The following is a 13,014-nucleotide window of genomic DNA, read 5'->3' on the forward strand; positions in this document are numbered from 1 at the left end:
ATATACACAGTAAAGATAAAACATATTTAGATCCTTTCAAAGATTCTATTTTTGATTTCTCCCCACCTTATACCCACACATTGCAGGAATAAAGTTCCTGCCTATATAGTAGTATATCTGTTATCAGAACAAACACACAACACACAAAGCATACTAGAAATATTTGGTTCTTTTTAATTAGCTATTGATGGTATAATAAAATAAATTTAAGTGGCACCTAATTTAAACATGTAAAATAGTTCAGTGAAGAAGAATCTACAACATAATATGCTAAGCCTAATTGTCAAAATAACACCTCTTTTTTTTTTTTTTTTCCTTTTAAGAAAGAAGAAATAGAGGCATGATCAAAATTATGGCCAACAACTTGAATTCATTTGGACACTTATAGATGATTTTGTAGGCATACTGGCAGGCACAACGTTGAAAAATCAATCCACTAGATTAAGAAATAATGGTAAGATAAAAAAAAAGGAAAGATATACATTTCAGAGTTAATGTCTGAAATTAAAGAAAAATATCCACCAAATATCACAAGAGATCTTTTAATGACTAATTTTTTTTTTTTTAACATTAAGATTATTGTTTGGGGGAACATCTTTTCTCTTTGAACATTTAATTAAATGTTCAATGTATTAAATAATTTACAGAGAGAGTAAGTTCTGTGTTCTGTACAAATTAAAGGATCCATGAATATCACCCCCTCTCCCCTGCCAAAGCTCAATTTTGCAATGGTTTCAGCAGAAAATAAACAGTTTACAATTTAAACAGAATTTATAGCATTACAAAAGTTTTTAGAACCCCTATCATTTCATCATTTTATCTAACAGCAAAGATAACAATGTCAGAAGTGAATGATCAGAATGTAAAAATATCTGTGCAAAACTGCAGTAATTGTTCTTACCATCTAATGGGGGTGAAACCTAGGAACACTCAATGACAGTAATGAAAAAAACTATGCCGAAAGTAATTGTTTCAGATTTCAAACAACAGGGATTATACTATTACTAAACATTAAAAGAAAACATGGCACCAGGAGCAGCAGGAGCAATAAATGATTCAGCAATTATGCCAGCTAAGGAAAGCTGACACTGGAACCTGCCAATGTTCACCTCCACAACAGCCATCCATCTTGAAAGACTGGCAACCACTGCAGAGCTTAAAATTCATTTCGATGTCTTTACCCTTGAATTTGCAGGTCATAAATGAAATATTTAAGAAAGTCTCTTCCCTCCTGTTCAAGGAGTGTTTCTTGCATTATTGGCAATTCTTAAAACAGTTGAATCATAGACTCCCTGGATTTACCTACACCAATCCATTTGACTGCAAAAAAACAAGAGAATAAGAATAGCATCAATTCATTTATAATGTTCAATCTTTGGGATTAAAACAGAGGTAGTCCCCTACTTTTCTCGGCATCACCATTTAACTTTTCCTACGTGACTTTTTGCTGTCTGTTACCTGTTCTGTTAGCAGACTGTGCCTATTTCTAAGCAGGATGTGCAGCCAAGATCCAGCACTGGGTAGTTCGCCTTACCATTCCCTGTTTTAACTGCACAATATTTACAATTTCTTTATTCCTAATGACTAGGATAGTAAAATATTAGCCCAAACCAGCAGAAACCTAAGGAATCTTTGATCAAGTTCTGGATAACCAGAAAAAATAAGCATCTTTGGCAAGTAGATGGTGCTAAGAGGATATTAATGTGCCTGTAATTTTTCTATCTCAAAAAACGTAGAAATATATGGAAGAGAATATGATTTTAATTTGCACAGCCTTAGAAACTGCCTATTGCACCAGTCTACAGGAAACTCTTATCACCTGCACCACATGGTTTTAGATTATTTGCAGAATTACTGAGTTCTGCAAAGTACTGTTAGGATAAACCTCTATGATATTTTATTAGGTCATTGTTAGACTCACTGCTGCTTGTATTTCAAAAAATGTTGGCTAAAAGCAGTAAGCAAATATACTTACTAAATTTGACATCAAGCTGGGAGGGGCAGCTAGCAATTTGGAAAATTAGAGTCATGTTTGAAATGAACCACAACACAAAATCAGAATAAGTACATAACAGATTTTATATGAAGGATACCTTCCACCCAGTTCACTTTTTCTTGTCTCTCAAATTTCCATTAATGCAAATATAAGAATAAAAGGAAAAATGCAATCTGTTAAAAAATTTCACATAACTAGATACAGCCATAACTTCATTATGCCTACCTCCCTAGCCATCTTATATTTGTTTTTTAATGAAGAAGCTTTACTCATTGTTTGTTATTCTCTTATATTTTTTTCTAATGGGATTTCTTATTTTCTGTACCTATTATTTCCTAATGTCTATTCAAGAAACTCCCCTACCTCTCAAGGGTGGTTTAACCCAAATAAAAAAAACCATAAACCATTCTTGATGGTGGTAAAGATTAAAAAAAGATTTATTGTTAAGAAAGAAAAGGGAACGAGAATGAATGTCACAGGGTAAAAAACAGACTAACAATTAAACACGGGGCCAGAAAGGGTGAGAGTTCATCTATTATCTTCTATTCAAAGATGGATATTATATTTACTTTAAGGAATAAAATTATTATTTTATATCTTCCTGGACATTTATGCAAATCAGGAGCACTCTGAAAAGTAATAACAATCTTTCTTTTATTCTATTTCAAAGGCAGACAGGTAAGTTAAGAGCAGAAAAAGGAAAGAAAGTTTGCTCACAAAGTGTTTATGTTTACCTGGAATTTGAAGCTCATCTTCAATAAATCGAACATAATTTTGTGCATTGACAGGCAGTTCTTTAAATGTCCTTGCATTTGATATGTCTGTGTTCCATCCTGGGAGAGTCTTATATTGAACTTCAACTTTATTTAAGACTTCTTGGTTTGCTACAAGTTAAAGAATGTATTTGTTCATGGTACACACTGCCTATTGTCAAACAACTTTTTGTTATACCACAGGTTCACAATCTCTTATCAAAATCCTTGGAGCCGAATGTGTTTTGGAATTTAGAATTTTTCAGGTTTTAGAAAGGTTAAAAAAAAAGTGTATATACTATCTGGGATAGTATTCTACAATCAAACATGTTTCTGTAACAACATATAATTATTTGCTGTAAGAAGGAAAAGATTATGTAGTTCTAACATTAGTTAAAGTCAAGTTTTTCTGTCAAATGAGTTTTGGTGCCACGCTTAAAACTTTCTTTTTTTTTTTTTTTTTAAAGATGACCGGTAAGGGGATCTCACCCCTTGGCTTGGTGTTGTCAGCACCACGCTCAGCCAGTGAGCAAACCGGCCATCCCTATATAGGATCCAAACCCGTGGCCTTGGTGTTATCAGCACCGCACTCTACCGAGTGAGCCACAGGCCAGCCTAAAACTTTCCATTTTTAAACCTTTTTGAATTTCTATACTATCAATCAGGAACTGTGAGTCCTTGTAATGACAGCAACCTCACAGAAAGGTTTGCATGCCTGCTTTTTTCTGGGAAATCTTCTATTGTTTTGATTGAAATTTTCTTCATTATTCCACCCATTTTCTCTGTATCCCTTAATAGAAACTGAAAATGTACTATAAATAATGACAGTTTCTTCGACCAGAGACAGTACAGTGGATGCTATGGTATACTGGCCAGATTTCCCTCTTCAAGACTGACAGCTCTGGGAGTACCGCCTGCTGACCACTCATAGTTCAGAGCCTCCCAAGGACTGGCCCTCCACTGAAGGGAGCTGCTGCTCTGGAGCGGACCACATCCAATGACTCGGTGTGGGAATGCAAGGGACCTGGCTACTTACCTTAATTTGGGACAACTCTGATGGGCCATTCTAGCTCCAGAGCTCCCCATGGGGTCAGCTAAGGGCTTTTTACGCAACTACACTGCAGTCCAACTTCTTCCTCTGCTTAATCTTGTTTCTCTTACTCCCTCACAGATGTTGTTCTTCAGAGCACTTATGAACAAACGACTGGCTTGCAAACCTCTACATCAGAGGCTGTTTCCTAGATAACTCAATCTCAGACAGCTGGAGCCAAGAATGGTTTGAGGAAGAAAGCTCTAAAATGGGAACTTAGAGCTGGATCACTGGCCAGCTGGCTGGCAACATGGACCATCATGGGTGGTAGGTAGCCCCCAGAAGTCAAGGTGAGAGTCCCATGCTAAGGCTGGAGTGAACATCGAAAGAGCAGGACCATCAGAGGCTTACCAGAGAGCAGCTGCTACACAGCCGAGGGTTGGACAAAAATTCTAGAGGTCAAGCAGTGCTGGTGGAAAGGAAGGGACAGGTTACACTGGAGCTCCAGCACTGCTGGGTTGGAAAGATCTTATTATTCCACTTTGTTAACTCTCCTGGCATCCAGTTGAGACACTAGAAAGACTGCTCCTTAAGAATAAAAACCATACCCTTCAGTGAAACCTACTGCAGATCGTCCATAAAGTAGATTAAAATCAGCTTTGCCAAGATCCACAGAAGAGACAGAATTTGGATACTAACTCATACCAGGTTAGAGAGGTTTGGGGAATATCTTGGGCTCTCCACTTAACTACAATAACAGAGCGGAAAATCAAGTTCAAGACAGTCAGTAGTTCAACTGTCCCCTAAAATAAGAATCAATACTATTCAGTAGAAGTAAACAGAATCTGTCTCTACAACATACTATCTACAATGTCCAATATCCAATCAGAAGTCATTAGGCATAAAAACAGTGATCCACAATCAAGGAAAAGAATAGCCAAGAGCAGCCAAATGAGATGGCCCAGATGTTGGGCTAAGAGGAAAAAATAGTTAATATAAAGTAAGAAAATTTGGTTGTTAATGAGTGAACAGATAGAGAATCTCAGCAGAGAAATAGGAAGTATAGAATAGAACCAAATGGAAATTCTAGAAATGAAAATTCACAGGCTGGATTTAAAAGCATACTGGAGAAGGGAAGAAGAAAGGGTAAACTTGAAGAGAGATCTACAGTAATAATCTAGTTTGAAGAACACAGACAAGGAAGGAAGAGGAACCTCAAAGACTTATTGGATTATATGAAAAAGTCTAATATAAATATAACTGGAATCCCAAAAGGAGAAGAAAGAGAAACTATTCAAGGCCAGAAAACCCATCAGCTGACAAAATTACACAGGAGTGTCTTGAAGGAACTCATTTCCAAAGTGATGAGAACTGCACTGGTAAGAAGGGCATCAGTACTGCTGAAAAGCTTAGTGATGATTATCTCACAAACCCCGGGGTTGATGGAAGGAGATTATAGGACTGAGATACCTAATAGCAATGGAGATGACAGGATGCACAGAGTCAAGGCCAGGTGGCAGCACTTAACCTTCAGAAGCAACGTAGGTTTAATTATCATTATGAATAGCAGTCAGAGTGACAGCTAAGAGGGCCTGACCGTCACAGAGATTAGGATCCAGTTAGACAGGTAGTAAACAAGGGTATTAATCTACAAAGGAAATTTTAATGAGTTTCTAAATAAAGTCAACAATGGATCATCAAGAGGCCAAGGGCAGTGCTTCAATAAAAAGTAATGACCACTTCCACATCTGGATATCATTGTCTGAGAGGCTAAGTTCCTAGTAGGCTGGACTCTATACAACACAACAGCAAGTGTATATAGTAATGATACCTCACCATACATTGAGGAAAGGGGAATACCCCAGTCATTTTGAGGACTGTTAGACATAAGGTTCAAGTTGACATTGATACCATGGGACCCCCCTGTTAATAATGGGCCAAATGGGAGCCAGGTTATAAATGGAATCTTAGCCCAAGTCTAGCTCACCATGAGTTCACAAATTCACCCAGTGGTCATTTCTCCAGTCACTGAATACAAAATTGAAATAAACATATTTGGTAGGTACCAGACCCCCATATTGGTTCCTTGGCCTATTATAATGGAAAAATAGAAGGCTTCAAAAAATGCATTTCACCAGGTAAGCCAGCTAGATCAGTAAATATGTTAGCTGAAGGTGAAGAGAATCCAGATCAGTAGTAGAAGAGGGAGATAATCAGTATCAACTGGGGGTCCAGCTCTACATCCTGAGTCATCTGAGTTTGCTCACTTATACCCTTCTCAGGCCTTGACTGACTTGGTAGTACATTTAGTGTCAGTGAAGGGCAGGGAAATAACAAAAGACATCTAATTATCATCTGGGTGTCAAACATATTCTTCCCCACTCATGTTGTGAAACAACAGCCCTACCTCTTCTTGACCATCAGAATCAATTACTCCTTCCAGTGACTCCTTTCCTTGTCTACTGGCATTTGGCATATTAAATCCAATAAGATAGTGTGGAGCCTAAAAGTTTAATGGGACTCTTCTATTTTCCCACTGTGATAGCCACAGTAGGGGCTAATTTATAACACTCTTTCTCTTGTAAGTTTCCTTAGGAAAGATACCAACCAGAATCCTGCACAAGGGTGGACTGTACTGTGGTGTGGTGCCCAGAATACCCCCATTAAGACAGAGGCACTCCCCTGCTGCTAAGAGGAAGGTACTACATGCTGATGACCCATAGCTTAGCCCCACCCCCAGAACTGCCCTTGGCCAAAGGGAGCTACCTCACCCAAGGTACAGCCCTCATTTACTGGCTGGTTGCTGGGAGGTACAAAGTTCTGGCCACTTGCCTCAATCTAGGACAACTCTAAAGGGTCATCCTAGCTCTACAGCTTCACATGGGAATGGATGCCTGTGTTTCAACTACTTCCTCTGCTCCCTTCACAAGAGATGTTGCTGAAAGCATTCTCCATTAAGCTTTTTTGATCCAAATCTTCATCTCAGAGTGTTTCCAGGGGCACCTGACCAGAAACAGCTATCTCAGCTTTAAAAAGAAACGCATAAAATTGACAATTTTTATCTGTTTTGTTAGTTTTTAATATTTTAAAAGAATGTGCTGCACTGTTCTCTATGGTAGCTCTTGCCAGATGTCATTAAATTTGATTAGACTCTTCTCTTTGGTGCTTGAGTTATTTTAAATAGCTTAGTAAGTAGAATTGACAACCAGGACATAACATATATTGGAACAACCAGTTTTTCGAGTGAATAGTGTCCTACAATACAACAGATACCTTTTTTCTATAAGTGCAAAAGATAAATGATACAGGTTTATTTTCTAAGAACTTACAGCTATCCTCAATTCCCAAGGACTAGTTGTCATTAGGAAATCACAAAAGCTACCAGTCTACCAAGTTTCATTAAGCTAGTCAATATTTCTTCATTTGTTATATTCCCAATCCATATCAGATGACTAAACTAAAACATTAACAGTCTCAAGCAAACAGAAAGGACATTGTTGGTGGGAGGGGGGGAGGGAGAAGGGAGGGAGGTTTTGGTGATGGGGAGCAATAATCAGCCACAATGTATATCAACAAAATAAAACTTAAAAAAAAAAAAGAAGAAGAAAAATAAAACAAACAACAACAAAATAAATAAATAAATAAATAAATAATAATAATAAAAAAAACAGTCTCTATTTATAGTAGCTCGAAACATCTACAGGAATTTCCTGAGTAACTGAAGAAATCATATAACTCAAGATATGCCTGAAAAAACATTGCCTCAGGTAGGAAGTTTCCCTACATCCACCTACTTTAGACACAAAATAGAGATTAGGGAAAATCATTCATGGGGCCTGAAGGACAGGGTGGGTTACTGTCTTGAGAGTCAACTTACTACAACAAGCAGGGCTCTTCTCTCTTACCCCACTGTTCCCAAGGAAGGAAGGAACACCTCCATGGAAATTACTGTCAAAACAGGGAAGATGAAACTCAAGAGCCACATTTCTTCTTTCCTGTTTTGAGTTTGAACACATGCTTGTTGTGACGGAGCATCCAAATGAACAGCAGCTATGAACCAATTGCTAATAAGTGAACATACTTACACAAACAGCATATCAAGCCTGGGGCTATATATAAATTATACCAAACAGCTTTACAAAATTTTTCTAATACATTCAGCTTATAATACTCCTTAGACAAAGCCTAAAAAGCGTACCTGGGAAATAAGGTATGATTTCACCATCTAACTTGTAAGCAACTGCAACTTTGATTTCTGTAAACGTGTCCAAAATATCCAACTTGGTAAGTGCTAACCTAATTTTGGAAGAAAAGGTAATGTTAAAACAGCAAACTCTTAAAGGCCCTAACATCTAATTTGATTGATGCGGGAGTAAAGGAAAATTCATGCAAAGCTAAACATTCCAAAGCAATTCTGAAAACTGGTTAGGATTATATTTTAAAGCGTGCCACACATAAAACACTAGAGGACAATATATTGGTGTGTATTATACTGAGTTACTTCTGTAGTAATTACAACAGATTTTTGAGGATAGATCCACACACTCCTGTTTAGCTCTCTTATGACTGATCAATGACACATATTTGTGGGAGGGCTATCTGGAGTTAGGAACGCACTCTAGCCGTGGGACACAGCAGAACTCACTGGTCCACATGGATGATCACAAGATAAATGTACATTTACACACACGCCATGATCCCTCAGTTCTTCACTCTGGTTACCAATACCTCCACCCTTCTGGTCAGAAATTGTCAAAGAAGAGGAAGGAAACCACATCAAGGACCTCTTCATGATACCAAAGTTTCTTGATAAAATGAACAGATATGATGGGAGGGGCAGAGGGGAAAGAGGAACAGGTAAAGGGTCACAAAAATCAACTACAATGTATATTGAGAAGTTAAAATAAAAAATAAGTAAGTAAGTAAGTAAGTAAATAAATAAATAAAATTTCTTGATAAACTGACTGGGAAATGGGTTTTTAAGGGAAAATCTGTGGAAATTAGATAAAACACTAGGCTTGGGATTCTTGTCTACAATTTTTTTTATCCTTTATTCTGGTATTTGCTAGGAGCTCAGCCTAATTAATACAGACATCAATATATCCATTTACATATTTATATATGTGTTAATAACAACTAACTTTTCCTGAGCATTTTCAGTGAGCCAGGCAGTGTTCTATATTCTCACACTACATTTCTCACCTGATTTTCAAACCACCACTGTGAAGCAGGTAATACTATTATCTAGATTTTAAAGATGATGAAACTGTAGTACAGAAAGATTAACTTGCCCAATTACACAAGCATAATGCCTGGACCTGAGATTTGAATCTAGGAAGTCAGGTGTCAGCCCCCTGCACTAAATCTCTGTGCTGCGTCACCTCTCTCTATATACACACTCTGTGCTTACTCCCACTACCTATCCAGCCAGCCAGCCATCCTTCCACACACCTGCCTGCCTACCTTTCTGGCCTCCCTCTATACTTACACACATCTAAGAGTATCGTGACTCTCTTCTACCAACCTTGGATGTCTAGGAAAATAACTGGGGTCCCTCTCCTTGTGTATCCTTCCCTTCTATATTGGTCCACTTCTATCAGGAACTATAACTTCAATTTGGTGGCTAAAGAGTGAAATTTCTCTATTAGGGTATAATCTCAAGTTTGCACTCCACAAAATTAAACTTGTGGTCATACTGTCCTATGATTTCATGAAATAAATGTTTCCAAAGAATACTCACGCAGTAAATCCATTGATCATATGAGCATATTTGAGCAAAACAAGGTCTAACCAGCCACATCTTCTTTTCCTTCCAGTAGTTACACCAAACTCTCTACCTCTTGTTTGTAATAATTCTCCAATTTCCTAGAGAACAGAAAATAGAACTTTAGTATTGGAATACCAATTCTATAAATCTGGTGGAGATATACCAGAGATCATATAAGAAGTCAAAGCCTCACTGACATAAACACCTTTCCAAAAATAACTAAACTGAAGACAGAATTTCAAAGAAATAATAGGTTTTATCTGAGGGAGGCAATATTTGAAATAGATGCACTTTTGGCTTCATTTTTTACTATTTTTTAAACCAATCTTTTTTACAATGTTATGTAGGCAACTTCCTAAAATGTAGATTAGAAAAAAAAAAAAAAAACAAACTAAATGCTGTCTATTAAAAACAAGCCAAAACAAGTATTTACTAAAATAAACAAGTCTAGCCAATTGTTCCAAGACCTGTAGTTTTATATTTTTCCTCAAAACCATAAGGAAAACACATTTAAATAAGTAGTTGGTGATATCACAAATGCCCTTTTGAAGAAATTTCAGATTGAAAACCACACTCCAAGAGCTAAACTAGTTACTCTATTTTTCCTATCTATGATCTGCCCATTCCCTTCTTTGTACCTTTCTGTATATAGCTATTATTTCACTACCTCTTGTATTCTGACATCATCACAGTTATATATATATATTATAAATGTTGCTCTGATCAATCTTGCAAACGAAGCCAAAGGCACAGGGGACAAGAATTCATTAAGGAAAAAAACCCCAAAGCATGAATTTTTATTTTAATACTTTTTAAGTTAGATTTACTGAGAAATACATACATTGTCTTGCTCTGTGGGAAAGGCACCAATACCAACTCTAGTTGTATAAGCTTTCACAACTCCATACACTTCTCCAACATTCTGAGGAGGCATTCCCAAACCAGTACAAACACCTCCAACAGTACAGTTTGAGGAGGTTACAAAAGGATAAGTCCCTAAAAAGAGAAACAAACATTAAAATACACATGCATGCATACACACGGTAAAACAGAACATAACTGTAACTGCCCTCTCAAAGCCTCACTGTTTCATCCTTGATTTTTTTGTCTGTAATGAGATAAAAATATAGAGGCTTAGAGCTCACAGTAAAGATGCACCCTGAGTGCACAGTTACTGACTCAGTTCTGTATGGTAGGGATTCAGCAGAGTGCAAAAGAACTCAATGGTGAAACCCACCTAAGTATTTTAACAGTCTCCCGTTAGTTTAAAACAAAATACAACTTCCTGACATAAATACTTAAGGTGCAGCAGCAATCTGGAGTGATAGCAATACACTGAGAATTTTGTGGTATTCAACATTTCCCCAGCTTCTGATCTCCATTCAGGGAATAACCCCAGAATTACGAAAGTAAATTGAGAGTGGTGTACTTTTTCTCTCCCGAAGATCCCCTTCATATTTAACTATTCACTCTATTTTTTAATTTTGTGTGTGTGTGTCTGGCCAGTTCAGGGATCCGAACCCTTGACCTTGGTATTACCAGCACCATGCTCTACCAAGAGAGCTAACTGGCCAGCCCTCACTCTGCTAATTAGACAGTCTGCTATCTTTCCAGATTGGTCAGCATATTATGGTACCAAAAATACGTAACTATTATATAGAAATAAACTTTAATTGGTTTACTTGGGGTCAAAAGCCAATGAAATGTCAGTAAGATCTGAAAACAATCAGACTAATCACGAGAAACCGTGTTTAGATGAAATGGACAATAAATTAATAGGGCAGTAGTTTGAAGAAGTTAAGTGTTAACCTTTTGAAGATGAAAGAAATGCTCTGAATCCATTCAGAGAGTCTCATGCCCAAGGAGTTAATTAATGTAAATAAGCTTTCACAGATCTTAGAATATGAATGCTAAATAATGTATATCTTTTTAAAAAGATTGAACTAAAGATGAAGATATTTCCATCTTATCACATAATTCCAGAGAAATGAGGTCTGGAGTTGAACCATGTACCAAACAATGAAAACCACAATTTATAGAACCCCAAACCCACTGAACCTAAATCATCATTTCATTTTTCTAATGAACTAGAAAACTTAACACATGTACTGTGCTTTCCATAATATTCCCTTAAAAAAAGATAAGATGGTATAAGATGACCAACTTCCATCATTCCTGAATACACAAGCTAAAAGCATTGCCTTAAAACTCCTTAACAGTAACATTACTTATTTATATCTTAAGTACTTTGGGGTCAGTTAAGCTTCCTATAAATCATATCTCACTTACCAAAATCAATATCTAATAGTGCTGCATTTGCACCTTCTACCAAGATTTTCTTTGGTGGTCCATGTAGGGCCTCATATAGGAAATAAACTCCATCTCTCACCATTGGTTTAATCCTTTCCATATAACCCTATACACAAAGACAAAAACCAATTTCCATGTATACTAATAAATGTACAGTATAACAGTACAAGTATAAATTACCTGACTTTATGAGAGTGAAACTGACAAATGCAAAGTGGAAAGGGGCTGGTGATGGTGTTCATCCTACCGCAACACTTGGATTAGCTTTGCTCTCTCATGTTGACTCTCCAGGACCAGAAAAGATACTAACTCAAGAAAAATTAGAGACACAATGAAATCCAAAAGTTCTACATTAACCCCACTGCTAATAATGATGAAAACCTTCTAAATGCAAAGTATTCATACTTCATAAACCAGCTTTCAGAAAAATAAAAAGAATTGACTATATTACATTTTGCTTTCAAATTTTGTGAGGTATTTGAAAAGCTGCATTTATAACCACATAACCATGAATTTTGAAACTTGCATCAGAGTGATTCTCAAAAGGCAGTGAGAGGGCCACATATGAGATTGCCAAACAGCCAATATCAGTAACTGGTTGCTATTACCACTCTTTTTCACTGTATTCCATCACTGTAAGATATCTCCACAGTATTACTAGTAGATAGTATCAAATACTATTTTACACATGAGCACTATAAAAATTTCCCAAAACATATTTAAAATGTTAGTAATACTGCTTAACTTTAGAATCCAATTAGAAATGGAATATAAAAAAGAGATTCCCCTAAGGCCTATAGCATAATGGCAATAAAACCTACTTTCAACTGTTTAAATATTTAGACTAATATGGAAATTACAGAATCTATTCATGAACCTACCTGAGTTTGTTATACCCACTGATAAATGTATGGTCCCTCCTTGGCTCTAGTCTCCAATCTCGCTTATTCCTGTTTTTGTCCTTTTTCTATGCCTCAAACGACCATACTATTTATCAAGTCCCTGTTGCTTAAAGTCCTGGTTCAACATATACTGCCCGTAAGAATCTTCTTACCCAATTATATTTGGTACTCTTCATCTACTTTACATTCACCTGGAACACTTATAAAAGGGAACTGAAAAGCCAGGCCTATACTTTAGCACATAAATATTTCTGAGT

At 36.7% G+C, this 13,014-nt stretch overlaps 1 protein-coding gene across 5 annotated transcripts in view; it reads right to left on the minus strand.

Moving 5' to 3' along the window:
- Positions 1–196: 196 nt before the first annotated feature.
- ADSS2 (adenylosuccinate synthase 2) overlaps positions 197–13,014 on the minus strand; it is a 42,300-nt gene continuing 29,482 nt past the window's right edge. Inside the window, exons 8-13 of one of the 5 annotated variants that reach the window (XM_063082728.1) lie at positions 11,835–11,961; positions 10,387–10,541; positions 9,519–9,643; positions 7,977–8,074; positions 2,731–2,880; positions 197–1,320 (exon numbers count right to left, since the gene is read on the minus strand). In XM_063082728.1, coding sequence (XP_062938798.1) covers positions 1,268–1,320; positions 2,731–2,880; positions 7,977–8,074; positions 9,519–9,643; positions 10,387–10,541; positions 11,835–11,961 — 708 coding nt within the window. In that variant the 3' untranslated portion in view covers positions 197–1,267. Of the gene's footprint in view, positions 1,321–2,730; positions 2,881–7,976; positions 8,075–8,423; positions 8,584–9,518; positions 9,644–10,386; positions 10,542–11,834; positions 11,962–13,014 lie in introns of those variants that run through there. The other 4 variants (XM_063082730.1, XM_063082729.1, XM_063082731.1 and 1 more) reach the window with 4 other exon arrangements.

The sequence above is a fragment of the Cynocephalus volans genome, chromosome 18 (assembly GCF_027409185.1).
Source record: "Cynocephalus volans isolate mCynVol1 chromosome 18, mCynVol1.pri, whole genome shotgun sequence".
NCBI lineage: Eukaryota > Metazoa > Chordata > Mammalia > Dermoptera > Cynocephalidae > Cynocephalus > Cynocephalus volans.